At 33.2% G+C, this 27,272-nt stretch overlaps 4 protein-coding genes and 1 non-coding gene across 5 annotated transcripts; 4 read left to right on the forward strand and 1 right to left on the reverse strand.

Moving 5' to 3' along the window:
- Nucleotides 1-535: 535 nt before the first annotated feature.
- On the forward strand, nt 536-4,012 carry LOC132758038 (14-3-3 protein beta/alpha-A-like). The gene is made up of 2 exons (XM_060749556.1): nt 536-1,067; nt 3,193-4,012. Exons 1-2 carry the CDS (start codon nt 968-970, stop codon nt 3,828-3,830), a joined length of 738 nt encoding a protein of 245 aa, XP_060605539.1. The 5' UTR covers nt 536-967; the 3' UTR covers nt 3,831-4,012.
- A 1,775-nt stretch (nt 4,013-5,787) lies between these two features.
- Nucleotides 5,788-6,982, forward strand: LOC132758037 (L-xylulose reductase-like). The gene has a single exon (XM_060749555.1). It carries the CDS (start codon nt 5,883-5,885, stop codon nt 6,627-6,629), a length of 747 nt encoding a protein of 248 aa, XP_060605538.1. The 5' UTR covers nt 5,788-5,882; the 3' UTR covers nt 6,630-6,982.
- Nucleotides 6,983-9,864: 2,882 nt separating this feature from the next.
- Nucleotides 9,865-27,056, forward strand: LOC132758040 (uncharacterized). Its single transcript, XM_060749558.1, has 2 exons — nt 9,865-10,163; nt 25,243-27,056. The coding sequence occupies exons 1-2, from the start codon at nt 10,149-10,151 to the stop codon at nt 26,689-26,691; spliced, it is 1,464 nt and encodes a 487-aa protein (XP_060605541.1). The 5' UTR covers nt 9,865-10,148; the 3' UTR covers nt 26,692-27,056.
- Nucleotides 17,074-19,977, forward strand: LOC132758039 (uncharacterized). Its single transcript, XM_060749557.1, has 2 exons — nt 17,074-17,228; nt 17,424-19,977. Exon 2 carries the CDS (start codon nt 17,477-17,479, stop codon nt 19,703-19,705), a length of 2,229 nt encoding a protein of 742 aa, XP_060605540.1. The 5' UTR covers nt 17,074-17,228; nt 17,424-17,476; the 3' UTR covers nt 19,706-19,977.
- Trnae-uuc (transfer RNA glutamic acid (anticodon UUC)) lies at nt 20,377-20,448 on the reverse strand. The gene has a single exon. It is a non-coding gene; the product is annotated as a tRNA-Glu (tRNA).
- Nucleotides 27,057-27,272: the final 216 nt, after the last annotated feature.

A 27,272-nucleotide genomic window follows, 5' to 3' on the forward strand; every position in this document is an offset into this window, starting at 1 on the left:
TGTATATGATTGTGTTTTGTTTGTGTTTTGTAAAGGGTGGGGAGATTTACAACTACATGTAGATTTCCAACTGTTATCCCGCATAATTTAGAAGAATATTTTTCTGGTCTGTTATTTCCTCTCTATTAGGTAAGATAAATTCTTACATTGACGTTTTTTTTTGGCTCAGGTGAGTCCTTTATAGTATGTTTATTTATTTTCGTTTCATTGTGATATTTTTGTCCCCCGATTATGTTCGTAAAAACCCCTGTTCTAGCTGTTCTAGATAGCTGTACTGGTGTATTCGTATTGGTTTAATTTCGTTCTCTTCTGTTCTGATCGTTGCAATCTAGAGTGACTTTAAACTGGGTCTGTGATTTCAGAGATATTATTCATTTCGGCGTTTCTTACAGCCTTAAATTATCTACTCGCTTTAAATGGAGTATCAGTTTTCTACAGATACGAGTAAACAATTTAAGACCGCTATGTACATATATGCTTCAATAGGTCCATGATTTTCTATACGTTCATACAAATAACACCAACAATCACAATCTGAAATTTAATATTTTCATCAACAAGTCTAAAAACTGTAGTTGGGGTCTCTTTTTTCGTTAAGACACTTGTGTCTTTGGTGGGCATAGGAGTGGAACATATATTTTGAATAATGAATGAAAAATTACTACCGCTTTAAACCTGTTATGTGAATTTGAAATAAAAATAAGAAATAGGAGAAGATTTTACTTATATAGACAAGCTTTTTTTTACATTGTCTGAGTAAATAATTGTATTTTATACAAGTTTGTGTAATATTATACATTATAAAGTTGTGTTAAACACGAAAATAGTGATACTGGATTTAGGAATATATGTAAAAACGATTGTTAAACATTCGGTGGTGTTAAGAGAACACAAGTTTTTCGCAAATTTAGTACACATTTAACGTTGCATCAAGGAAAGGATCTGTGTAATACATAGTTATATAAAAATGGGGGATGCACGTACAATACATAAATTGAAAGCTAAAATATGTGAACAAGCGGAGCGTTATGATGACATGGTGAAAGAGATGAAGGAATTGGTCAAAGGTTCGATACTTTATTCTTACCGTTTACTTAATATACAGTAAATTAAGAATATTTTTATTTTTAATGGATTCTTTTTACTTAATTATGTGTTTTGTATATAAGTGTTGCGTGGTAAACGTGTGGCAATGTTTAAGAATCTGAAATTCTTAGTTTCGCTATGCTATTATTTATCGCCACATACTAATATAGATAGTGTAAAGAGTGGACCTCTACTTATAGTGCTTCGAGTTCACAGACCAACCGCTTTAGACCAACCCCAACAGTTTCCAACAACCCAGTCACACCTTTATCATGAATTGATCACTTGGATTTTATATGTTTATAATTATATAAAAATGTGAAGCAATGTGATGATGAGTTTGAAAACAAAACAAAAAACATGTCGTTGTTTTACACAAAATTCCGGTATGCGTCAACAGACGCAAAAAATAGATGGAGAAAAACAATATTCTTCCGCAACATTTTTCTGGTATATAATGTATTCACTGATTTTATCATCTTACAATCCGAATATTAATGATATACACAAACAAAACACAAGGTTAAACAATTTAAATGGATATTTATGCTAAAACGTTCGCCTCAAGCGTGAATGAGTAGATAAAAATTGCTACATTTTAAGCGACATCACGTTATGATACTAATATTAGTAAACAAATAACGAGGTTGTAGGTTCAACAAATATGGGCTGATAATAGTGATATATCACAATGCGATACAGTATATCATTTTTTTCAATGGTGTAACGTCCGCTAAGCTCCGGGTGAGGTGGTTTTGACCCCTGGTATTGCTTTGAAGTTTGTAACAACTGAGCGTACATGTAGTCAAAATCATCTTTCCTGTTTCTGCGCCTTGTGGCCTGTGTTGGAGTGCCGTAAAACTAAACAAAACAAAAATAACAAACATAGTTTTCAATAATACATTTAAGGATCTCAACTTAGATCCAAAAGTTCAACAGCATAATATTGTGAAAAACTGAACAGACTGATCAACTGGGATCCACTGGGATACTAAAAACGTGAAAATATACAAAAGATTATAAAGAAAAATACTCAACTTATGAAACTTAAAAGTGAATTTTTGTGCGATTATTAGCAGTTAAACGCTTTATTTTTTTCTGTTATTTTGCATCATTGTAATGATTATCCTGGACAAACGAATAGAGCGAATGATCTGAAGTTTTGCACACACGTTATTGATACAGACCTACATCATTTTATAAATATAATTATATCAAAAAACTACATTGTATATGAATTTGCTTCATGTAAACAAAAATCAGTTCAGTGCTTTAAAAACCGGAAATTCAAACAATATAACTCCATCGTATTTTTTGTTATTATTATTTTTATTATTATTATTATTATTACTATTATTATTATTATTATTTTGTTATTGTTATTTTTTTGGTAATCAAACTCTGTTTTTTCAAATCATATCATATTGATAAAATATTATTAAACTAAACTAAACAGCATACATTGACAATATGGCACAGGAATCTGAAGAAACTGAGATTCTGAAGAAAATGTTTGAATTATAAATATACCTCTGTATATATTATCGATTTATTCGATAAATTTAAAATTATGACACCGATATTTTTCACTGTAGAATATTCTATTATTTGATATATTTTTTGATGGAACGACAAGGAAATGTCTTTCATTGTTAAATATAAATTCTATTATTTGAAATAATTTTGATGGAACGACAAGGAAATGTATTTCATTGTTAAATATAAAGTATGTTATTATAAAATGCAAAGTATAATAATGAAACTAAATTTTAAAGAACACATGAAGCAAATTCCAATTAGTGACAGCTTAGCCCGACAGCTTACTCATTTTATAGTAATAAAAAAGTATAAATGAGATAAAATGATAAAAAAATGTAAAATGGCTCATTCTAACGTACGAAGGCCTCAAAATGTTATAAATTAAAGTACAGATAAATCATTCTTTATTCCGACTGTCTTATACTACATGTAAATAGTAAACAAACAGTTTGTATGCATAATCTAATTTCTTTAGGAATAGTTTCATACAGTTAAAAAAATAAACAAAACTTTCAGCAACATATTGTATCGCTTTATTTTATTAATTTATCTTTACATTATTTTCAGGAATAGGCAAAACTGACACCCCTTTAGACGAGGAGGAGCGGAATTTACTCTCAGTCGCCTACAAGAATGTTGTTGGCTCCCGGCGTTCAGCTTGGCGGCTCCTCAGCTCGAAAAGTCAATCGGGAACCAGCGAAAAGCAAGAAGCAATATTGCAAAAAATGTTACAACAAGTAGAAGAAGAAGTCAATTCATTATGCGAAGATGTCTTAAAGCTTCTTGATGAACACCTAATACCAAATTTTGAAAATATTCAAGCAAAAATATTCTTTCTTAAAATGAAAGGAGATTATTACCGCTACATGATAGAAATATCTGGTGAAAAACCTAATCGCGATGACTTGGTGAAGAAGGCAGAAAACGCCTACAAAGATGCGTTCGATATTGCAGAGAAAGAATTGCCACCAAGCAGTCCTATACGACTTGGACTAGTTCTCAATTATTCCGTGTTCTTTTATGAAATTAAGGACTGTCCAGCCGAAGCTTGTGAACTGGCGGGTAAACAGTTTGATGCAGCATTGGCAAGCATGGATGATATTCATGACACAGTCTACAAGGATAGTACTTTAATCATGCAGCTACTTAGAGATAACCTAACACTGTGGACGACCGAACGGGACAACGAAGATGATGATGATTAACCTTGACATTTACCTTTTATTCGTGACCCTTGACCTTAGGGCGACATTTTACAAGCGATATAGACATTTAAATAAATGACACTAAATCTATAAAAATATTTGGCATCTTTAAGTCTTCAGTGGAATCTGGTACATGTATATTATAAGACGTAATTATTGACAATAAATTTTAACATATTTTACTATTTGCTCGGTGAAATCCTAAACTCCAATTTAAAATCAAACGTCATGTCATTAAAATTTGATTTCGTATTGCAACTTGGAAAATCAACAAAGCGGGTCAGGTTTAAAAGGCCTGCTGAAAAAAATCGTTGTCATTTTTTGTTTATATGTAGGTATGGTTAATATATTACGAGGAAATCAAGGGATCACTGTTTTCTCAGAAACATGTTTCTATCAATATAATAAAGAAATGTCCAGACAATGCGTGCCTGTTACAAGTATATTCTACATAATACATCGGATTAAAGGCCCATTATGTCTCAGAAATGCTTTCGTCTTTATTTCTCAAAAACCTGTTAAAGTTTGCAGACAGTTACTTATTGGCCAGCTACCTGAGCCAACTTTTTCTTCTGTTGCTTTTTGGCAAGCAGTACAGTTATAGTGATTTAGTATTGTATGAAAGTGAAAATACTACTTTGTTTACATTTTGCTACTTTTATATAAAATATGTCACATTCAGTGCAATTTTCTCCGTATGATAAGCATCAAACATGGTCATAAACCACTATTTAACCATAATAAAACTTGTGTTTACCTGTTATTACGAATGGAAAATGTGTGAATTTCTTAGGCATAATGTGCCTTTAAAGTTCTGAATAAAAAAATATAGGGGAAGTAACTCTGACAGAAAACAGCGTAGCTGCATCCAAGTGGTTTTGCCCCTTTACTTGTCACCCTTCAACGGTAGTGCACATATTCAATTCATGTGTAATGAATGTTTGTGTGTTAATTATTTGTATACTTAGCTATGGTGGCTGATTTGGTACATTGCGTGTTGCGTTGTCGATAACGACAACGCAACCTATATCGTTATCGCCTTTTCGTCTTGTCGCTACTGACAACACGACAAAGCGCTGAACGGCGCGTTGTCGCGCTGTCGTCTTGTCGTCCTGTCTCTAGCGAAGCACGCCAAATAGCGGGTTGTCGTGCGGCGCGTTATCACGATGTCGCCCTGAAGTTGAACCGAGCGACAACGTGACATCGCGACAACACGCCGCACGACAATACGCCGTTTGGCGTACATCGTTATCGATAGCACGACAATATGAAAGCCCGACAACGCGCCATTTGGCGCTTTGTCCTGTTGTCGCTAGCGCCAACACGACGCACAAAAGCGTTCCAAATTAGCCATCATACTTAGCTAGTGTTTTGATAGCTCATAAAATGAAAATGTGTATACATATTATTTTTATTTCTTTCTCGGTCGGCAGCATTATTACAAATATATACGTGTATTATTTAATTGAAATTAATTCACATTGTACAACGTTAACAAATATAGCTAGTAGAAGTTACACCCCCCCCCCCCCCAGTGTTTCAGCTGAATTTATGACGTAACGTTACAGTATTGGAATATGACGACAATTTAATAATAAGCGTTACTATATAGTGATCTTTGCTAAAACGCATTCTGTAAATTGAACATTTTCGATGGAGGTTGGAAATTCAACGGACAGGAAGTGAAGTACTTTTGATATAATATTTTTTGAATAAAAGTCCATAAAACTTGTTTGTCTAATCACGTAAAAACGAAACTCGCATCTTATTCTTCAACGAACTCAAAGGCTCCGTTAATTGAGTAATATTATATATACATGTACATATGTGCAAAGGTATCTTTGATAAAGATATAAATGTTTGTGAATCAAGGACACTTGTCCCGATATAGTATACATGTTCATAGAGATTAGACAATGTTATCATTTGAGAATTAGGTTATGTAGGTCTTCTCACACATTTACTAGTATTTAATTCCACTCACACATTTACTAGTATTTCATTCCACTCACACATTTACTAGTATTAAATTCCAGTGTTGGCTTTATTAAAATGCCTTTCGATTTTTCTGGAAAGAAAATTTTGGTGACTGGCGCGTCGCGCGGAATCGGTCGTCTACTTACTAACAATTTATCGTCTGCCGGGGCGGAAGTGTATGGATTAGGTAGTAATAAGGAATTACTTGATAGTTTGAAAGAAGAATGTAAGAATGTCCACATTGTACAAGTCAACTTGGCAGACTGGGATGCCACCCGCGCGGCATTGGAGCAACTTCCGGCGATGGACGGCCTTGTAAATAATGCTGCCGTTTCTTATGATTGGGTGCCGTCTTTGGACGCAAGTAAAGAAGTCATGGATAAAACATTTGCAGTAAATGTCATGGCACCTGTAAATGTTACCCAGGTAATAGGCAAGAAGATGGTACAGGCTGGTAAAGGAGGTTCGATAGTTAATATATCCAGCATTAATGGATTAAACCCAATGCGGGAATGCATGGCATATAATATGTCGAAGGCGGCTTTAGACATGATGACGAAACAGTTCGCATTGGAGCTGGGTCCACACAACATCCGGGTGAATTCTGTGAATCCAACAGTCGCACTAACAGACATGGGAATAGAGTTTTGGAGCGAGCCGGTGAAAGAAGCAAAGCTGAAGGGGCATACGCCACTCGGGCGGTTTGCAGAGGTTCAAGAATGTGTTGACCCGATAATGTACCTGTTGAGTGAACATTCTAGTATGGTAACAGGTACTATGAACCCTGTTGAAGGCGGACTTCTGTCAAATATCTCAGTTTAAATACTCTAATTAATAATTAACAGAACTGTCTTATGTCATAAAGCTTTATACCACAACTGCAAGAAAAGTCTGATTATATCAACGAAACAAGACATAGAATCGCTTTGAACAATGGACTCATAACAAATATCGGCAATTAATTTACTTGGACTGTATAGTACGTGTTCAGCAAACAATGATATTCTATGGGAGATACTCAATCAAATATTTATATTTAAAACGATGTGAGTTTAAAACTGACGTGTACATTAAGATCTGTCGAATTTTCACATGATAATTTTCATTCTGTAAGATGTCCATACATACGATGATGGTCATGGTAATAAATGTGCTTCAGAAAAGTTTAACAACAACATTGTTCTTTTATCAATAATATTTTTTCATGTTATGATGTGTTTTATTATTAATGGATGTTATCGAAAACTTAGATGTGATTTTCAAAAGTCATCTTGCATTATGTGCTGTGTGCCATCGCGTTCTTTTCATTAACGCTGTATCGGGGGACTACATCCGAAAACAAACGAAACAAAATGCCTACACTATACAATATATGTATCTTAGAATAGACTAGTTAATTTTGAGTAATTACTGAATGTCTCCAAATGAGCCAAAATATTTCTAGAAGATCAAATTTGAGAAAAATATACAAAGATTTTAAGAAAAAAGTAAAAACATTCAATACTGGAGTAATAAGTTACATGTTATGTACGATGATAAATGACTGATTTTGCAGTACTTATAAAAGTTATCACCATAATGCTACTGCGTGACTAACGCATTAAGGACTATTATCGGTATTGCATATTTTGACCTCTTTTGATAATTTACGTGATTAATCAGTGCCGTTTGCTATGTGTAAATTACTTGCTTTGTTCAATTCACAATATTTGATTTTTTTACAATTTTCAAAACATTTTCATGAAGACTAGCATAAATCTGGAGGCACGCTGCATTATTAAAGTCGGTAAACCAGATTGATAACTTAGTTACGCGACCCAATATGCTTATTCCCGGGGTTCAAGCGTAAAACGTTGTCAATAATGGCATGGAACCATCAAATTTTAAATATTTTTGTAGGTTTTTATCAGCAATACGTTGAAATTGCTTTTGAGATTAGATAAACCAACTAAAACAAAATGAACAATAATTCGGTGGTTTTTTAGTCATGGTTGATATGTAAGATTACTATTTACAAACAACTTTCAAAGTGTACATGGAACAACTTGAAAGGGTTATTTCTCGCACGGGCGGTATGTAAAACGCACTACCGACATTCCGTAGGTTATATTTAGCTAGTTTTCTAGGTTGGAAGTCAGAACGTGTCATACAGTAACATAGTTATTATTTTTACGTCCTCTATTATCATCTGGTTAAAGAAGATATGAAAAAATAACATACAAAACAAAACAAATTTTATATTCAACAACTAGTTTTTTGATGGACATCATTATACGCAGACAGGAACTATCTACTAAAGAAATTGAAAGACCAACCGTAATGAGTATCCATCTTATACATAATATGTAATATGTTTTGTTTTTGTTTTTAAATCAGAAAATGTACCATGAAAGAACTTATGAATAAGAAAGCGCGTGTTATTTGATAAATCAAGAGGGATAATCGATGTGTTTTAAGGGATATAATAATGCGCGTTACAAATACAGAGTTGTCTAATCTTAACAAACGATTGACCTTGAACAGATATTATCTTTTCATTTTTGTGGTTAGCATAGATTGTATAAACCTCCCTTATTGTTGTATCCAACACCATTAATTTTACTACATTCATAGATGTGTAAACACATTTACCTTACTCATCACACAGTGCCAAAGAAAAAAATAAAAAATTGTGCAGGTTTTCAAGTTTGGATTCCCAATGTAGACAGCTCTAAACCCTTGCAGGAATCAAAATGTTCCACAACCCACACCCCTGGCCCACAATCCACACCCCTGGCCCAAAACCCACACCCTGGCCTTCAACCCTCATTCCGGCCCGCACTGACCATGAAAAGTAAAACGGTTTTCTTTTGTTGTTTTTTTTTGTCATCTTTCAATCTGTTTAATTACTGGCAAAATATATGTGTGTACTTATTATGGAATCCTTCAACTGAGAATGCATACTTTATTTTAAACTTACAAGAAATAGCACTTATGTATCAGTGCAATAAATACGCTAAAGTCAGAGACATAATTTTATCCTTATTGAGAAAGGGAAAGCATGAGCATGAGTTTTGTAATATTTGAATAACGATATCAGAGCAGGCTTATCAAATGAAGGAAGTAGGGCTGAATGTTAAATTAGTTGTCCTTAAAGTGGCCAATGTAAACAACCAGATTCCCATACAAAATTATTACTACAAATGTAATTATAACTACAACTGTAATTATTTTTTATAATTGCTAAAAAGCTACAGATTAAGGTAAATATATATAGCCAAGGGTAACTTTTTGAAAACAATAACAAGACACCAATAATAAAAAGTCTTTAAGAAATAAATATAAAAGCATTTCTGGGGAATAATGGGACTTTAAACTGTATCACTTAAAAGTTGCCATCTACAATCTACAACGGGTCATGTTTATTTCGAACCTGTGCCAGCATCAGTACAACAAAAAGTGTCGGGTGAGTAATAATACATAGTCGTTTTCAAATGAAGAATCTTAAAATACAATTTCGTGAAGTTATTCCATTCAAAGAAACAAAAATGGATTAAAAAATACTGACAGGCAGTTTCCGTAACTGAAATATCAACTGGAAATATGGATGCCGACGATACCGGGGCAACAATTAGGGTAGGCTAAGTTTTAGTATATTCGAACGACCTGATATAAAAGTTGAATTTAAATACTGTATTTAAAATAGTGCGTCCAAAATGCATATACATAAATAATATTAACAGCCTATACTAACTTTACCTTAATGCGATACAGGTTGCCTAATTTTACCGAACTATAAATTTGCGGTCATGATCTCAAATGACCTAGGGAAAATAAACTTTAAATTTAGACAAACATAAAGTTTACCAACTGAAGTTTCACTCCCTCAGGCTGAAAGTATTTAAGTTTGTTTGATTTCTAAATAATTAATACAAAACATACAATCTATATACCGCTCTCATATATAAGATAATGCTTAATATGTATAGTATATTTTACAGGTGCATAGTTTATGTCAACAAATGGTGATCAAACATTTAGTCTATTGTACAAATTAGTTTAAAGGCTTTACGCTGCCAAATTTCGAGCAGTTAAAATATTAAATCACGGTCGAGCACTCCGGTAGTTTGACTAAAATTTGGCAAGCAGTCTGGCGTTAATAAGGGCGTGAGTGGGTGCCAAAATTCAACGAGCCACTATTTAGGCACATAAAGACAATAGAGCAAACTATCCGCGGAATTTAGTTTAAAGAAATTTAATATTTTATACATATAATGGGGTAGTGTGCATTGGCAAATTGAAGAGAGAAGAAAATAAAATAAAAGAAAAAAACGTGGACGTGTTTGGGATTGCTCATTAAATATGGAGGCTGATTCGGTATGAATGCTCTTTTTATTTTTTTTATTTTTTAATTTATTATATTTTTATTTATTTATATAATTTGCTAATTATCTTTACATTTTTATTTATCATAATCACATTGTATATTGTTATTCCGTTTGTACAACTTTGTCATGAATGGATTTATATATATACTAATATATATATCTAAATGGATAGAACTATTGTCTGTCAAATCGAGCTATTATAAAGTATAAATAGTTTCCTTACAACCATTACTCTTTGTCAAGGTCTGGCATAATAAATAAACAATGACATAATTGATTATATTTTTTGTAATTTATGTCAATGGACTAGTTTGTGTTTCGTGTTTTAATAATGGGTTTTTATTTCTTGAGTTTTGTTGTAAACGCACTTAGCTCGCCGTGAACTGGTTAAAATTTGACCCTTACCACCCTCAATTTCTTAAATGAACTTGCCTATCTTTCAATCTGGACTAAACCATTCATCATTTTAGTAGAAACTGGTGCCAACAGCAAACTAAGCAAGAAATCTGATTATTGAAATTTTATTATGACATTATATTTAAAAGTTAAATGTTTTTGAATTCAGTGTACACTGTTTTCATATATCATTTGATGTACGATGTATGTGTGCGGCGTGCGCATTAGCTGATTTTAGAGCCCATTTACGTTTTTGTTTTTAATATTTTTATCTTTTTTGTGAAATGTTCTCTGCCTGTAAATAAAATAAAAGTAATGAACCCGTGCCCATGCACGTTGTGTCAGAAATTGACCTGAATATTTCATTTATTAGATCTAATAACTTTAAAGAAAAGTTGTTTAAAGTTATACACGGATAACCTTATTATGGGCATTATGCTGACATTATTATATACTGATGACTCGAAAAGAAGTTGTTTTCTCTTTTTTTTCGGTTTTTTTAAGAAAATAAGATAAGAATAGTTCTTAAATATAAAGGAAGACACGACTGAGATGCAAAAGCATAAAACTTGAATTTCATAAATAGATCAGCTGGGGCATTTAAAACAGTAAGGGATAATTAAGAAATGTACTCATAAATAAATAGAAAATCATATTTTATGCTACTCTTAGCCCGATTCGAGTAAAAAGCGTTGCAACGCTTTTCTTTTTTTTCATTTTTCACAAAAAGAATAATTATTCTAGAAATACGGAGAGAGCGAATGATCGTGTGTAAGAATAATTGATCACTCATATTAAATATACATGTACACGGCTAGAATAGGGCACTACAACGTTGATACAGCGTAAATATTCGTCTAGACGTCTCCGTTCAGACGTTCACGTTACGTGACGTAAAATTGTATATTCTACATCAAACGCAACCTCGCATTTTCGTGTTTTTTAACTTTGTTACCATTGTTCCGTTTGTAAATTAAACCTCCTTACACGATATACTTTAATACTTTAACTGCCCCATATATATTTTTTTTATAATTAAGTAAGTTCATATTTATTTATGACAGTAACTTTTGTTCGTTGTGACTACATGCAGTATGGAAAGAATGAGCATTTCATTTACGGAAAGCCTGATATCCTTATAAACTGGTATTAATTTTCAAGAGGCATTCTTATTTTATAAAGGAATGTTCCGCGGGCTCTTATATCTCATATTTTAATGCACGGGCTTTAATAAAGATATAATGTTAAACCATTTAATATCTTAAAATTGAAGTAAAAATATGATACCATATTGAATTTTTTCGTTCATTAAAATTCCGATAATCTATGGAGGTGATTTAATATAGACTTTGAGTAATAGCTTACGATGTGATTTTTTTTCCATATATTAATATAGTGCAATACTTGCTTAAAATCTTATCCTAACAAAGGATTGGGTTATGACAGGAACTGATTGGAACTACTTTTTATCACGGCATAACCGGAAGTCGGTTCAGTGGCGCAAGTTTCATAGATTGAATTCCTACAACTCTATATTCATTTCTTATTGCAACTAGCACTTTAAAATCTGTCCGGCTTAGTAAGAATTAGTTCAAGATATACCAGATATAATGACCTGCGCTGACCGACCACCTGTTAACACCTATCGTCTGCTTTATACCTACCCATGGGATGTTATATTAACTCAGTGTTTACTGAAGGTCCTTCCTGCTGTTAACTATAGTATTCTTTAGATATAAACCAAAATGATAGAAAAGGCATATTACTTTTTTTAATAACTATGTCAAGTCTTATAATGATATAATATTTTCGTATACTTGTTCATTCATTCAAACATAAAAATGTTCGTAACCACCAAAATTTGATTTTCAAAACATGTACCGTACATTTCAATGATGTCAAATATCATCTTATGTGATTATTCTATTGGCGTCCAGTGTTGACCTAGTCATGTAGACAAAACTCACAGGGATTTGGATTTTACAATTCGGCTGCAGAAAAATCTTGTATCACCATTCGTTGCATGTTGATCATTTTTTGTACTTATTGATTACGCTGATCCGGCTGTTTATAGATTTAGGTTATTTGATTTGGCAGACTATTACACTTTACGTAAGAAATGGTTGACATATTGTTTAATATAACACGCAAATATATCATTATTGTACGATAAGCTGGAATAGTATCAGACTGAGTAGACTGATTTTAAATACAATCAGCGATAATGTCGACAAATCTTATTTTATCATATGTAACGAACATGTAATGACACTCGGGCATTTCCGTGATATTTGACAAATAACCAAGACCCTCTCGTGGCGGTTCTGTCACGGTTTGGTGTCGGTGGATACATGTAAAAGTGATCAACAGTGCGAGTGTATGAATACCGCTGAAATGCAGTATTTACGGCGACAAACAATACAATGACCGATTGTTTTTTCTTCAACCATTCTCACAAAAATGAAAACGAATTCAAACAAGATTCGAAGAAATGATAGTTAACTTTGGATTCATCGTCGCGATCTGGGACATACGTTATCGTATATCCCAGTCGCGATCAACTGTTCTTGCATAATTATTACAAGTTAGCTTTCCTCGTGTCGGAAAATCATCTGTCATTGGGCGTGTATTTAAGATTGGAATGCGTGCTTATATATGATGACGTAATTTGCACATTGTTGTGCCCCATGGGCGGCAACTCGACAAGCCTCTTGCGGATATTCCGATCCGAACCGCAACATAATAATGACATACATGTATGCTTTTATTCTTGAAACATTTCACGTTCGATCACTGTTCTAATTGCTTTCCTTATCGTATTCTCACTGTTCAGAAACATTTAGAGTTTTAAAGGTAGTAAGAACATGTAAAAGAGAGCCAACCGGCATTCATTTGCCAACTGGCATACATTTGCCAACCGGCATACATTTGCGCGCAGTCTACATGATTCTATCGTACAAAGATGCTTGAACTTTGGCATGTGGCAACTGGCTTATCACAACAAATTTATGTACATGTATCTATATACATGTGTTTCTATTAACATCTGCAAATTCAAAAACAAAATGCAATTACACATATGAAGCAATCAAAAAATATATAGTTAGTTTTTTTTCTAATTTAAAAGCAAACTTTGGTCCATTTGTAAGTTTTTAGTATTGACATAATTACATGTATATTCGAACGCTGTGTTTAATCGCTATATTGTATCTAAATTAACATAATAATTAGATTAAACAAATGATCGGTGCAGATATCAAAGATAAATATTTGATAAACTAATATTGATCGTAGCATTTCCTTTATTTTACGGCAATTAAACAAGATCGATTAATATATAAATTGTTAAATTTTCTGAATAAATCAATCGAGTGCATATTCGTACTACTTGCATTTTCTAAAATCTGTATTATTATTTTACTTTATTTTATGTACATCTTATGTAGATCTTAATTATTTGTTCTTACCTGACCAGGTATTTGTTGATTCTACTTAAATATATACATTTGTACTGGAAAAAAAGAAGTAACGCGCTTATGGAAAATAAAACAGACGACGATCTATTTTTATATAGACTTACACACGATGTAAAATAGTTGTTTCATTTAAAAGAATGTAAAAACTCTTGTCTTGCATGTTATACATTCAAAAATATCTATTTATAGTTCATACAATTTGTAAAAAAGAGCGGTCTTTTTACATCATTAAACATATTTAAAACAACACTTTTTATATATAATATTTCAGATGTTACTGAATATGAATATAATTATGCTAGAAATATTTAGTGATGTCAGACCTATACAATCTTGGTAACAACGGAGTCATGCGTATGCAATATCTAGAAACATATTAAATAATCAGGGTTTTGTCTCTGTCTGCGACAAGAATTCTTTTCATTTTTTCCATGACGCCAGTCTTTGACAAAAAGCCCATTTTATCCACAGAGCCTGCAATTCCCCGTCAATCAAAGATTACAAACTATACTATATAATTGTTTGATATACATTCCCACGGAATAAATATATCTTAAATAAACAAAACCGCTTAAAGAAAATTTTAAGGAGAAATTAATAGAAAACCATTGAAAGTTAAAAGGCATTAAAAATTAATCCTTCGATTAGATTGTAAATTTGATTTATAAAATCTAACATAATCAAGCGTGCTTCATAATAAGATTAATGAAGCCGTCCCCCTTTGAAGTCATTTTTTAAATTTTTGATTAAGTCTCCTTCAAACATATCTTAAACTTTGCCGGTGTTTTCGGTTTATATCGCCTAAACTGATAACATTTAAGAACATTTTGCATATCCGAGTATTTTGACGTCGCATTAAATTGACGTCCACCGTGCGCCGGTGTATTATATACATGTATAGATGTATGTTTTAATTCTTCATTTACATGTAGTTCTTGTTATTTGTTTGCTTATTTGATGTAAAAAACTGCAAAATCTAACAGTGTTGTTTTTTAAATAACTTTTAAAAAAACGTCAGAATTAGAACAAAAGTCTATGTATTTTCTGAACATTCCTCGTAATATTGCCTACATCTATGACGTCATCGTACTGGTCCTCTTCTTATTACCGATTTCTACTTGCGGTATCAGTAACACTGATAAAGTAATTGATAATAAAATGTATGAACGTGATAGTAACGTTAGATATGTTGACACAGTTAATTTGTAAAAATATAATACATGCAATACATGAAATTGTAATGAAATATCGTTAAGTCTTGTTAAAAAAATAAACTTTTACTAAATTGCAAAAGATGGTTTTTGTCCACAGGTGGTCTGTAATGTCTAAATTGAATTTCTTGCCATTGTAATACATGTATGTTATTTACACCAACGTTTAAAGTGGTTCTACATTTGAGCCGCGTCAGGACAAAACCAACATAGTGCGTTTGCGACCAGCATGGATCCAGACCAGCCTGGTCGCAAACGCATTCCGTTGGTTTTGTCATGACGCGGCTCAAATATCAGATGGATATAAAACAAGAGGGTCATGATGGCCCTAAGGTCGCTCACCCGGAGCGGGGCCATTTGAAACCCCAGGGCTTTTATTTGAACAAACTTGGTAGACACCAATTAGAAGATGTTTCATGCTAAACATCTAAGCTCTAGCTCATTGGGTTTTGTAAGAAGATACACATATAGTTAAAAACAATGACACCCCTGGGACGGGGCCAGTTTTGACCCCAGGGCTTTTATTTGATCAAACTTTGTAGACACTTACTAGAAGATGTTTCATGCTTAATATCTAAACTCTAACTATTTGGGTTTTTTCAAAGAAGATTTTAAAGTTTTTACTATACACATATAAGGGAAATCAATGACCCCTGGGGCGGGGCCAATTTTGACTCCATGGCTTTTATTTGAACACAAACTTTGTAGACACTCACTAATGCATGTTTCATGCTTAAAATCTAAGCTCTAGCTATTTGGGTTTTTTCAAAGAAGATTTTTTATGTTTTTGCTATACACATATAAGGAAAATCAATGACCCCCGGGGCGGGGCCAATTTTGACCCCAGGGCTTTTATTTGAACAAACTTGGTAGACAACCATTTGAACATGTTTCATGCTAAATATCTTAGCTCTAGCTCTTTGAGTTCTTTAAGAGAAGATTTTTTAAGTTTTTACTATATGCATATAGGGAAAATCAATGACCCCCTGGGGCGGGCGAATTTTGACCCCAGGGCTTTTATTTAACAAACTTAGTAGACACTCATTAGAAGATGTTCCATGCTAAATATCTAAGCTCTAGCTCTTTGGTTTTTTTAAAAGAAGATATTTAAAGTTTTTTCTTTCGGTTGCCATGGCAACCAGATTTCTGCATAGGATTAAATTCTTTGAACAATTTTTAAAGGTGACCACCAAAGGAACATTCATGTGAAGTTTGGATGAAATTGGCTTAGTGGTTTATGAGGATATGTCATTTAAAGTAAATTTTTACGGACGGGCGGACGACGGACGGACGCCGGACGAAAAGCGATCACAAAAGCTCACCCTGTCACTTTGTGACAGGTGAGCTAAAAAGGGCTTCGATCGATTTTCATTATACTGTTTGAAACCCCATTATTTTATTCTTTAATACGATTAAATCCGTATCAATACTCGGAACACTTCATTTCATTTCGCCACTTGCTTTAATTAAATGACATTTTAAATACTAAACGATGGGTAACAAAGTGTGCCCAATACAACCTTTAAGGGTTTATTGTAATAATTACATGTTTAATAAACGGCGAAAAATAAACTTGATTAACAGCCCCCATTTTACAATTAATAAAGGTGGCCTTTCGATATACGTGGGAGTGGCCGTTGAAAAAAGGTTTGTCATACACGTACTAAAACATTCTGATTAAGCGACACGTGACACTTTGTCGTCTGCAAAAAAAATCATGTTTGGTTTATAAAATACTGTACGATGTGCAAAACCGTGACGATTTGGTTTTATTTGTAGTAAATATCGTCTGTCAAAAACGCAATGTTTATTTTTAGCAAGTGCTATGTATCATAGCTTCCGGAATATTTCCGAATTCTCAATTTGGGTTTTCCTAAAATTGTTTTCGTAATTACTTCTCGCTAATCATAACTTATAACAGTGTGTTAGCGAATGATATTGAAAGGAGTTGTGTAAAAGTGTAAACAAAAGGTAAGTTTATCTTTATTTTATTTGTATGTACATACTTTTTTTATAACTTTAAAGGCTATTTATTAAACAAGTTCATAATATTATGGTGTTATTTATCTGGAAAATGTAAACGTTCATATTATTTTAAAACATTTTTGTTCTAAAATAAATTAATCAAATACAACCTGTTGACTTTAAGCTCTTTTCTTTTTACAGATTTATCTTGGTAGGGAAGAAATTTATTTAAACAGTAGAAGTTAAGTTTAAAGATGGACAATATTCATACTAAAACGTTACGGGAAAACCGTGTTGACATTGTGAATGATCTTGAACCAAGAGGAAAAGTTCTTGACACCCTATATGAAGATGGAATCCTCACTGAAAATGATATTGAATTAGTGGCGTCTGCTTCCACGAGGAAAGAACGATGTCAAATGCTTCTGTCCATTTTACCCACCAGAGGGCCCATAGCATATGGGTCTTTTCAAAAAGCATTAAAAAATGGACAGTATGAATTCCTTGCAGATAAGCTAGGTACGGAATTACAAGAACCACGTGAAAACACTGAAGTCAAAACTCATGTTGACACCGCTTTTCAAACAAAAATGTGTCAAAAATGTTGGACATTTATTGAAAATATGAAGTCTGATGGAACTCGTCTAAATAACATCCTTTTGAAGGTCACTGGTGAAAACTGTTGTCTTTTGTTAGATAATATTGAACCGAAAGATGTTATTGATCAACTTTTCCAAGATCACGTGATAACAGCAGACGACATTGACGTGGTTGTCACAGAAACAACACGAAGAAGCCGTTGCGAAAAATTGTTTCAAATTTTACTCCATACAGAAGCTGAAAGTGTATTCGAGAGCCTTAAGCTGTCACTGGTAAAAAAGTATTCGTACATTGTCGAAAATATAACAAAACATTCAGATGAAAACAATGTTGAAGAACACAGATTTTATACAAGGACACAATCTGAAAATAAAGATGTAAGGCATGATGATGACAAAGGTTCAGGTATAATCAGAGGTCCGTGTATAAACGGAAGTGACGTAGCCATGGCAGCGCTTAAAATTTCGTCTTTTGAAATTGATCAGGAGACGCCTGTGAAAGAACCGGTATTGACAACTGGCGACATTAAAATAAAAGATGAATCAAGAGAATTTGGTCTGAATACTGTGGACGGCGCTGTAGTTGTTGCTCCCGCAAAGCAGGTTTTATCATCAGTGGGTAAAAAAGATCGCGGGAAAAAAGACAAATGGAAAGAACGTTCTTCATACGATTTGGTGAAAGCTGATAATGTTCACTCAAATGAAAACCCTGGAGCAGGAAATACTGAGGATTTTGAAAAATGTAATACTACGAAATCCATCGTTTCGAAAAGAAAGCAGAAAAAGAAAGTGAAGATCTGTAATCGTTTGGAAACGGAAATGTCAAAACAAGTTACTCATAATCAAACGAAGGACAGAAAAGAAATAGTACCAATGCAGATGACGGCAATCCAAAGTCAACAACCAAGCAGACGACTGGCTGTAGCATTCAATTACTTGAGCACGCTAATTAACCAAGGAGATTTCACGAAATTCGAAGACATTTCTTTGAGGCTTCAAACAAACTTTCCTTTCAATTACGATTTGATGTGCATAATTGGGTACCTTCAAACAAGTCGAGATTTGTTCCAAACAAATTTTGACTCTGCAAAAACTCGAATAGATGAAACAATGGCACTACTTCCCAGAACGAGTAACCCTCGCTACTTTATGCTCGAACTGTTCACCGCCAAAACACGCATGTACATTACTCGTAAAAAGTTAGAGAAACTACAGACGACACTTGATGAAGCGATGATGATTCTAGAAACTGACCCTGTCGGCTGTACTGGCAGGGCAGCTGGGTGGTTGTACATCAATGACGCTCGCAACAAAACAGCTCAACTCTCATGCTTGAATCTCAGAAGTCCGAACGCTTGTCAAGTATACGAGCGTTTATACGACGGCGCTAAGTCAAGCTTTCAGAGGTCGATGACAAATTTTAAAAGAGATGGCGGGAAAGACGGGCCGTTTGGTTTCGGCTACGCTTTGTGCAGACTGGTAATTTTGTTGTTACGCTGTGGAGACAATGGACTGACAATGGAAACCCTAACTCCCTCTGAAGACAACATTCGATCTGCTGGCCAGTATCTGAACCATTTGGAAGATTCGGATATAGTTATCTCAAAAATCCTCGACATGCATTTTCGTCTGGCTAAATGTGATTACCAGTTCAGACGCGGAAATCCCGTGCGTGCCTTAGAGCATGCGCAAATCGCCCATGACCTCGCAACAGAGTTAAGACTTCTTGAGTTCACAGAGCATGCGTACAACAGAGTAGCTTACTTGAAATCAAAGTCATCAATAGTTAGTGTGTCGGATGAAATCTCGGAAGAGGATGTACACAAAATATTATTTGAGGAGACATCTGGCAGTGAATGTGATACTCAAAATGAACAATTATAATGCTTCCGGTCAGCAAAGGAATATACAATGTACATGTCTTTGTACCAAACACGTGTGATACCAAATTTACTATGTCCATGTTTATGTGATATTTTTAAGCTTATGTCGCCCTTTTGGGACAATAATACTCACTTTTGTCACTCTAATTTATCATGAACACAAGCAATTATTTTCTTACCAACTCAATTGTAACATGTTCATCAGTGTCAAGGTCGTTGTAACAGTTTCTGTAACATATAAAACTATCCGAGGAGATTTCTTCTTTAGTAGCATATTATGGTAAAAAGAAAGACACGCTTTTTGCTCCTGTTATTGATTTATTACTTTTTTTTTTCTTTTTTTTATTATTATAATTTTCTTGTTATATTATGTAAATCTATTTATTTATTTTTAGTTTTGACAGTTAGTTATTTATGACGTGTATGAATTTTGAGAATATAGTTTTTCCTTCGTGTGACTTGAGTGTCTGTTTTCCTTTCTAAGTTATAATTAAACCAATGTAAGGTCCTAAATTGTACGATAATATAGGAAGAAATAAATGATTATAAAAAAATGAAGTAAATAATGATTCAAACAATTTTTTTGCAAAAGAAAAAAGATATTGTCGAAATTACAGCGAACACAGGACCATGCTGTGGTGAAAAAAAAAACAGCAATGACCAAAATAAGTGTTCCGGTGCCGGGAATCGAACCCGGGCCGCCTGGGTGAAAACCAGGAATCCTAACCACTAGACCACACCGGAGACATGAAATAATTGGTGAAAGAAATTAACTATATACAAAGCATTGCAAATATCGATTAGGCACATAAAATTTACGGTATACATATTCTTTTGACACAATCAATAATGATTATGTTAATTCATTTAATTAAGTTAAGAGTATTGTGAATAAATGGTGTGAGCCAAGGGAGATAAACTTTACTAGCTAACTAGTAGTCTACTTTACTCCTTGAACACCGTCAGTTGACATAATACTGTATATGTTAATATGATGTGACAAATCTAACGTTCATTTAAGCTACGATTAAAGGGAAATTTTAATAAAAAAATGCAGTTGACTATTTAAGTTGATTTTGGAATTCATAAATATTTATGAACATATGCTTGCGACATCTTAGCAGAAGGGAGGTAAATGAATTTTGAGTCTTTCTCACAATTTTATGAAGTTACCTCCCATTACAAAGTTTCTACTAATTCTCCAATGCAACATACTGTACAGAAATTGAACTTATCATATGTACATGTAATTGGTAGGCAGGCCTACTACATGTATAGTAAAATAATATTTCATTGTATATTTGTGCATAAAAATTTAAAAAAAAAATAACATCATTATCTTAAGCATTCAATACAATATATATACAAAAAGGTTTGACCAAAAGATATACAAACAGTATCTAGGGGCCTTCCCTAACTTAAGGTGAAGACATATAAAGTCTCCTTGGATTTCACTAAAGACTTTTTACAAAGATCTAGGTCTAAATAAAGTATTTTACGAAAAAAATCGTAAAATCGCTAAAATTAGACAGAAATTTCTAGTGAATTAAATGTTAAAATGATTCCTTTGAACATCTTTGAAACAGTTCGTCGCCCTAATTCCAGAGTGTCGTAACTCCAATTTTGAAAAAAATGAGTGTTTGGTATCAAAATGTTCGTAATTTTTTGCTCTATCTAATGGTAAGAACAACATCACTCTGGTTCATGCCTGTAACAATATATTGAATGGGTCAGAGTGCTGTAAGTCCAAAAATTGTGATAAAAATACAGTCCATAATATCGTAACTTCTGAACCAATAGTTTGTTGAGATTCTAGTCACGTGATGCTGTATTGACAAAATGGCAGATTTTTCAAGGTATCGGGAATGACATTTTACGTTTTATATTTCTTGATAACATGTAAGTGTTTTGCTTTAGATGTTATCTAGTTATCTATAGCTTAATATTTTAATGAACTGTTTCAAACCTTAAAAATAAATAATAACTACTCTTTACACTTTAGCTAAATTCAAAGCACCATGCTGTGTTATGAAATTCGGATAGCATGGAAATCGGATAAAATGATACAAACTTTCAATATTCACAAGTATCAGCTGTTCATAACTTGATATGTGAATGATTATATGATTGATTGATCAATGCTAACTTGTACATATTCAGATTAAATACGTACAATTAGGTTTTGCATTAGATTGTTTATACTTTTAACTTACAAACAAAACTTATCAAATGGGAAACATACTACTGCCATTGTTACATTTTGACTTTAACTATATAAGACAAATTACCGTACTGGTGCTAAGTGATTCTAATAAAATTTACACATATAACTTAACAACTCATAACTGATGTTAAATTAGGTGGTGTTTACTTCATGATTATTTCATAACTCATAATTTCATTATTTTCATAATTTCAAAATAATGCACTTTCATATAACGATCACAAAAATATGAAAAGTTTTGCTGTCCAAGGCATTATGAAATCTAGACTGGTTAACAATACCCACTATCATATAGAAAGAAAGACAAAACACTTTTAAAATGTTCAGTCCTACATCACTCGTTTGTGTTCTTAAAACAGTACATCCAAACGTCAAAGGCTATATTGGTGGGTTAAAGTTGACAATATCCCTATAACAAAAGTTTAAAAGCTGAGAGGTGTCTCAGATGCACCATTTAGCGTTGAATAAGAGACGTCATTTGCACAACAAAAAACTTATTAAACAAAATGCCACCTTCTCAGCTATTTTGCATAAATCAACAGGGTGTCAGTCTATACCTTTTCGTCAACATAATCATGTTCAATCTTATGCTGAAATTTACGATCACAAAAATATGAAAAGTTTTTGCTGTCCAAGGCATTATGAAATCTAGACTGGTTAACAATACCCACTATCATATAGAAAGAAAGACAAAACACTTTTAAAATGTTCAGTCCTACATCACTCGTTTGTGTTCTTAAAACAGTACATCCAAACGTCAAAGGCTATATGGTGGGTTAAAGTTGACAATATCCCTATAAAAAAAAGTTTAAAAGCTGAGAGGTGTCTCAGATGCACCATTTAGCGTTGAATAAGAGACGTCATTTGCACAATAAATACTTATTAAACAAAATGCCACCTTCTCAGCTATTTTGCATAAATCAACAGGGTGTCAGTCTATACCTTTTTGTCAACATAATCATGTTCAATCTTATGCTGAAATTTATTATGTAATTGGAACATGCAAAGCAAAATTAATCTAAGTTTCTAAGTTAAAAATAATTCTTGTACATCTACTTCCAACTCGTAAGGTAATACTACCTGTAATTATCAAGTGATTTGAACCAATGAACTGAAAATTATCCATTACGAAAACTATTTTTTAAAAAGAAAAAAATGTGTGGTAAAAAATTTTCATTCGATTGAAACGTAAAAAAGAATGATTTTGTGAAGAAATGTTACAAAGTCTTAAGACCATATAAAACATTAAGAACTCTTTAAATTGTCATATTTGTTTCATCAAACGTTTGTTGAGGTAAAATAGAATTAATATTTGTCTCAAACTCTTAGATATTGAGCATTGTTTTTATACGAATGAGTTATTGATGTTAACAGTTCAGATAAAAACATTAAATGCAAACGTATACTTAATTGTTATTGTATGTAAAGAAGTTGTATGCCACTTAATTTATATATAAATACATGTAGTAATTGAAGCCACAGTAGTTCATTGAAACACCGTATCCAGATCTGTAGCATCTTTGAACATTTGTGAGCTTTGAGTTGTGTCTCATATTTTTTCATTTTTTTTAAAACAAAACATCAAGTAATGCTGTTCTTAGAAAAGTAAAATACATAGGTTTATTCTTTTTTATGTTACAGAGAAAGGAAACTCATTGTTGATGTTGTTTTTCAAAGCTTAAGCAGTTACATCTTTCAAACATTTTTGTGTGTTTTGTAAGTCAAATTATGTTCAACATGCTGTTTGTCTGCAAGCTACAGGTATTCAGAATTGAATTTGGTTTGAATTAATGATATAATAAACGAAACCAAAAGTAAATCTGAATTCCAAATATTTTATATTGTACAGTCTTATTGTAAAAATAGCATATCATATGATAAAAAGTTTGCTATTTTACGTTGTAAATATCAATACAAGGACGATGTTTCTAAATTTTGTTTCGTTTTGTTTACCTCAATGTGATACATTTACAAAATCAGTAACATCTTATTTTTTTTGTTCATTTGCAAGGCTCACTATTTCATGTAAATGGTGATAAGATAATGAAGCCCGAGATCTATTTCAACCTTAAATTGCCTGTTCATGGCTATTCACACTTCGCCGCATTGTTTGGATTTCTATTATTGACTTTTAAGACTAAATTTACTGTTTTGATTCTGATCACATTCCATGCTCTGTGGTGCCTAAATAAATGTGGATTCAGACTATTCGTTAAAGAATTCAATTTCTAGTTACCTCTAAATTTAATATAATTTCAGTATAAAACAGTTCAAAAGTCGTTATTTCACACTGTTATAACTCCTAAATGTAATGATATTTTAGGGTCACATTGCTGTAACTGAATACAGCATTCTGGTTCTTGTATTTTTGTCAATAAAATTTATTTTTCAGTGATTTTTCATTTTTTTTATTTTGATTTTCAAAAAAACTATCTACAGGAACTTCTTCGTAATTAAAAGTGTAAAAGTTAAAATAATTCTGCATACTATGATATATTTTATATTAAAATTGGTTGAGTTAGTGTGAAGATATAGCCTGTTAAAACTTTGAAGTCGATTTTCTCAAAATGGTAAAATACGACTTACATCATTATGGAATTAGGGCGACGAGTTGCTAGTTCCTCAATTGATATACACGTGCCTGCATTCCACAGGTCGGCCGGGTGCCAGGTTGTTATTTTCAAATAAAAAAAATGATTTTATACAAAGCACACGAATTTAGGAAATCGTAATTTGAAAATAAGTCAGGATTCTCAAAATATCTTGAGATAATAATTTTATTTAGATCTATTCTCTACATTTCTGTAACTGATGCTTTACATATATTCTAAGTATTTCTTTAATTTGTTACCTTTCAAAATTAACAATCCTTCTATAACTTTCGAAATACTTTCTTAAGAAAATGTTAAATACATGTATGTGTTTTGCTCGACAGAATCGTGATATTTTCACAATCTCCAAATGTACAAACGGGAAATAATAAATAAAAATAGAATTCTTTTGGTATTAGGTGTGTTTCTAACTTTAATTAAATGACTGATAAAATACAAGATTCGTGTACATCATTAGATATTCTCAATTATCTTTATATGTAGGATATGTTTTAGATGTTTACTCTCAGCTTATATTTTTATCTTCAAATAACACATATTTATGCATATATATTTTGGTATGCTACATAAATACATTTATAACATTTCAGGTGTCATATACAAGTAACATATCACTTAATTAAGACATAAGTTACGGGTATCACGTGAACATGTTTATACATGTAAATATTCCGTGTACATTGTTTTATTTCATATTTTCAGGAGGTTAGACGGGTTCCTCCACTTCTGAAGATTAAAGATATATTTCTAATGGATGACACACTCACCTTGTGGCGACCTTCCCATGATGCTCGACAGTACTATCTCATTTCCGGGACAATTGATACTTCCGGTCAGCTCTCGCCGGTCTTACAAACGTTCTACACACAATTTGATTGCGTCACAAGCATACTTACGTTTGATGATGCCGTTCCGATATTTGCAAACCAAAGCACAACGTTACAAGCGACAGACGATTACACCGTGTTGAGAGATTATCACATGATACGTGGACTATGGTTTAAACCTGACTTGGAGGAACGACTCGGTCCCGAGGAACAGACGTCTCTCGGTAACATTAAACTAGCCATTCCTCTCTCACATGACGAGAAGGAAGATATATTCTCAAAGATGAATATTTATTTTCTAGAGGTTTTAGATTATCCAGCAGAAGACAAATCTGTTTCAAGACTGTTAATTACGAAGACAGTACACGAGGAATTCGAAAAATATGATATCTTTAAACCAGGCGGGCCAGTGTATATGGTCAAAGATCCCGATAAACAAGACGATGGATTCGAAATATACTATCTGCGCGTTTGTTTCAACTACGCAGGCCGGAAATGGCGTCATGAAGTCGAGTTCATGCTGGAAGAAGACCCATGGCCGATGTGTAAAATCGTTCCTGTAAACAATTATTGCAGAAAACGACCAACAATAACTGCGGTTCGAGATGTCAGTTCGAGTCTACCTTGCCGGTATGTGGGGGCAACATGGCGGGAAACAATGGCGGGACTTTTCGTCTGGTCGCTGAGAACATATCTTGTCTGGCTAATCTTCGAACGTTTACATGCCAAAGTCAAGCATGCTTTAGATCTTGCGACAAACCATGTCAACATAAAGGACATTACTCACACCGAGTGTCCAATGGTGTGCAAGGACATGTTTCAAACGTATGACTCTCTGTCAACTTTCATTGCTAAATGTGAAAACGAGCAAGATCTACAGGATTTACTTAGAATATTTGTTTCCCTCCATTGTTGTGAAAACGGAAACTGTTCTCTTGTATCATTGAAATCACTGAACGCGACACAGGTGCTCCCTGGGATATTGTATCTTCTGGAGAAAACGATTGCGTGCGCATCTCCGCAGTTCCGGTACGAAATTACGTCAACGGTAATGCCTTGGTCTATCATGGGTTACTATTGCTCCGACTTAAAAATAAAAAGTCATCGAAAAATGGTGATTTTCATCAGTCAGTTACCTGGTATCAACACAGATCTTGAAGGAAGACCATGTTCTCCGATGTCGAACGGCGCGTTCAGTTCCGGTTACAACAGCGCAGCTGTTACTCCGAGGTCATTTTTCGCAAGTCCTTTCAGGAAACGGTCCTATTCCAGAAGTTCCCAGAATTCGTCTGTGTCAAGTATGGATTATCCTATGTCCCCGTGATAAAGGGATTATCTAAGCATTTAATACACTGTCCAAAAAATGTGTTGTTCACTGCAAATATATTTAGATTTATAAAGTTCTGAGTGGCAATGCATGCATTTAAGTGTCGAAGGACAAGAGACGTGTAAAGAAATACATCGTACCTATTTTTTTTTATTTTTTTTTTTTAATATGAAATAAAGATACTTGTTAATACTTTTTATCATTTTTTACAAGTTTTGAAATGATGTCGAGTTCAGTGACATAGGGTTTTTTTTATCATCTTTAAACACATTTTTTTTTTGTCATTTTAAAACAGTTTTCTTGAAAGCGCTAAATAGCTTATGTAGTACAAATGAAAAGAATGTTGGTCGGATCATTATAGCTAGTTTGCCTTCTGCGTTTCATAATACGAGTAAGTTTAATGCGAGGGAATACTGGGGACTTTAACAACAAGTTATACCAGTAAAATAACAAACGCGATCAGTGATCATATGTGTCGCCTGATGATAGCCAATAAAGCAGTTGTATAGAGTGGTTACTGACCAGCTTGTTCCCTATATGTCGCAGCCACTTTGTAACATAGCTATTGTGCAGCAGAC

Source organism: Ruditapes philippinarum, unplaced genomic scaffold (assembly GCF_026571515.1).
Source record: "Ruditapes philippinarum isolate M1 unplaced genomic scaffold, ASM2657151v2 ctg5228_1_1_1_1, whole genome shotgun sequence".
Classification (NCBI taxonomy): domain Eukaryota; kingdom Metazoa; phylum Mollusca; class Bivalvia; order Venerida; family Veneridae; genus Ruditapes; species Ruditapes philippinarum.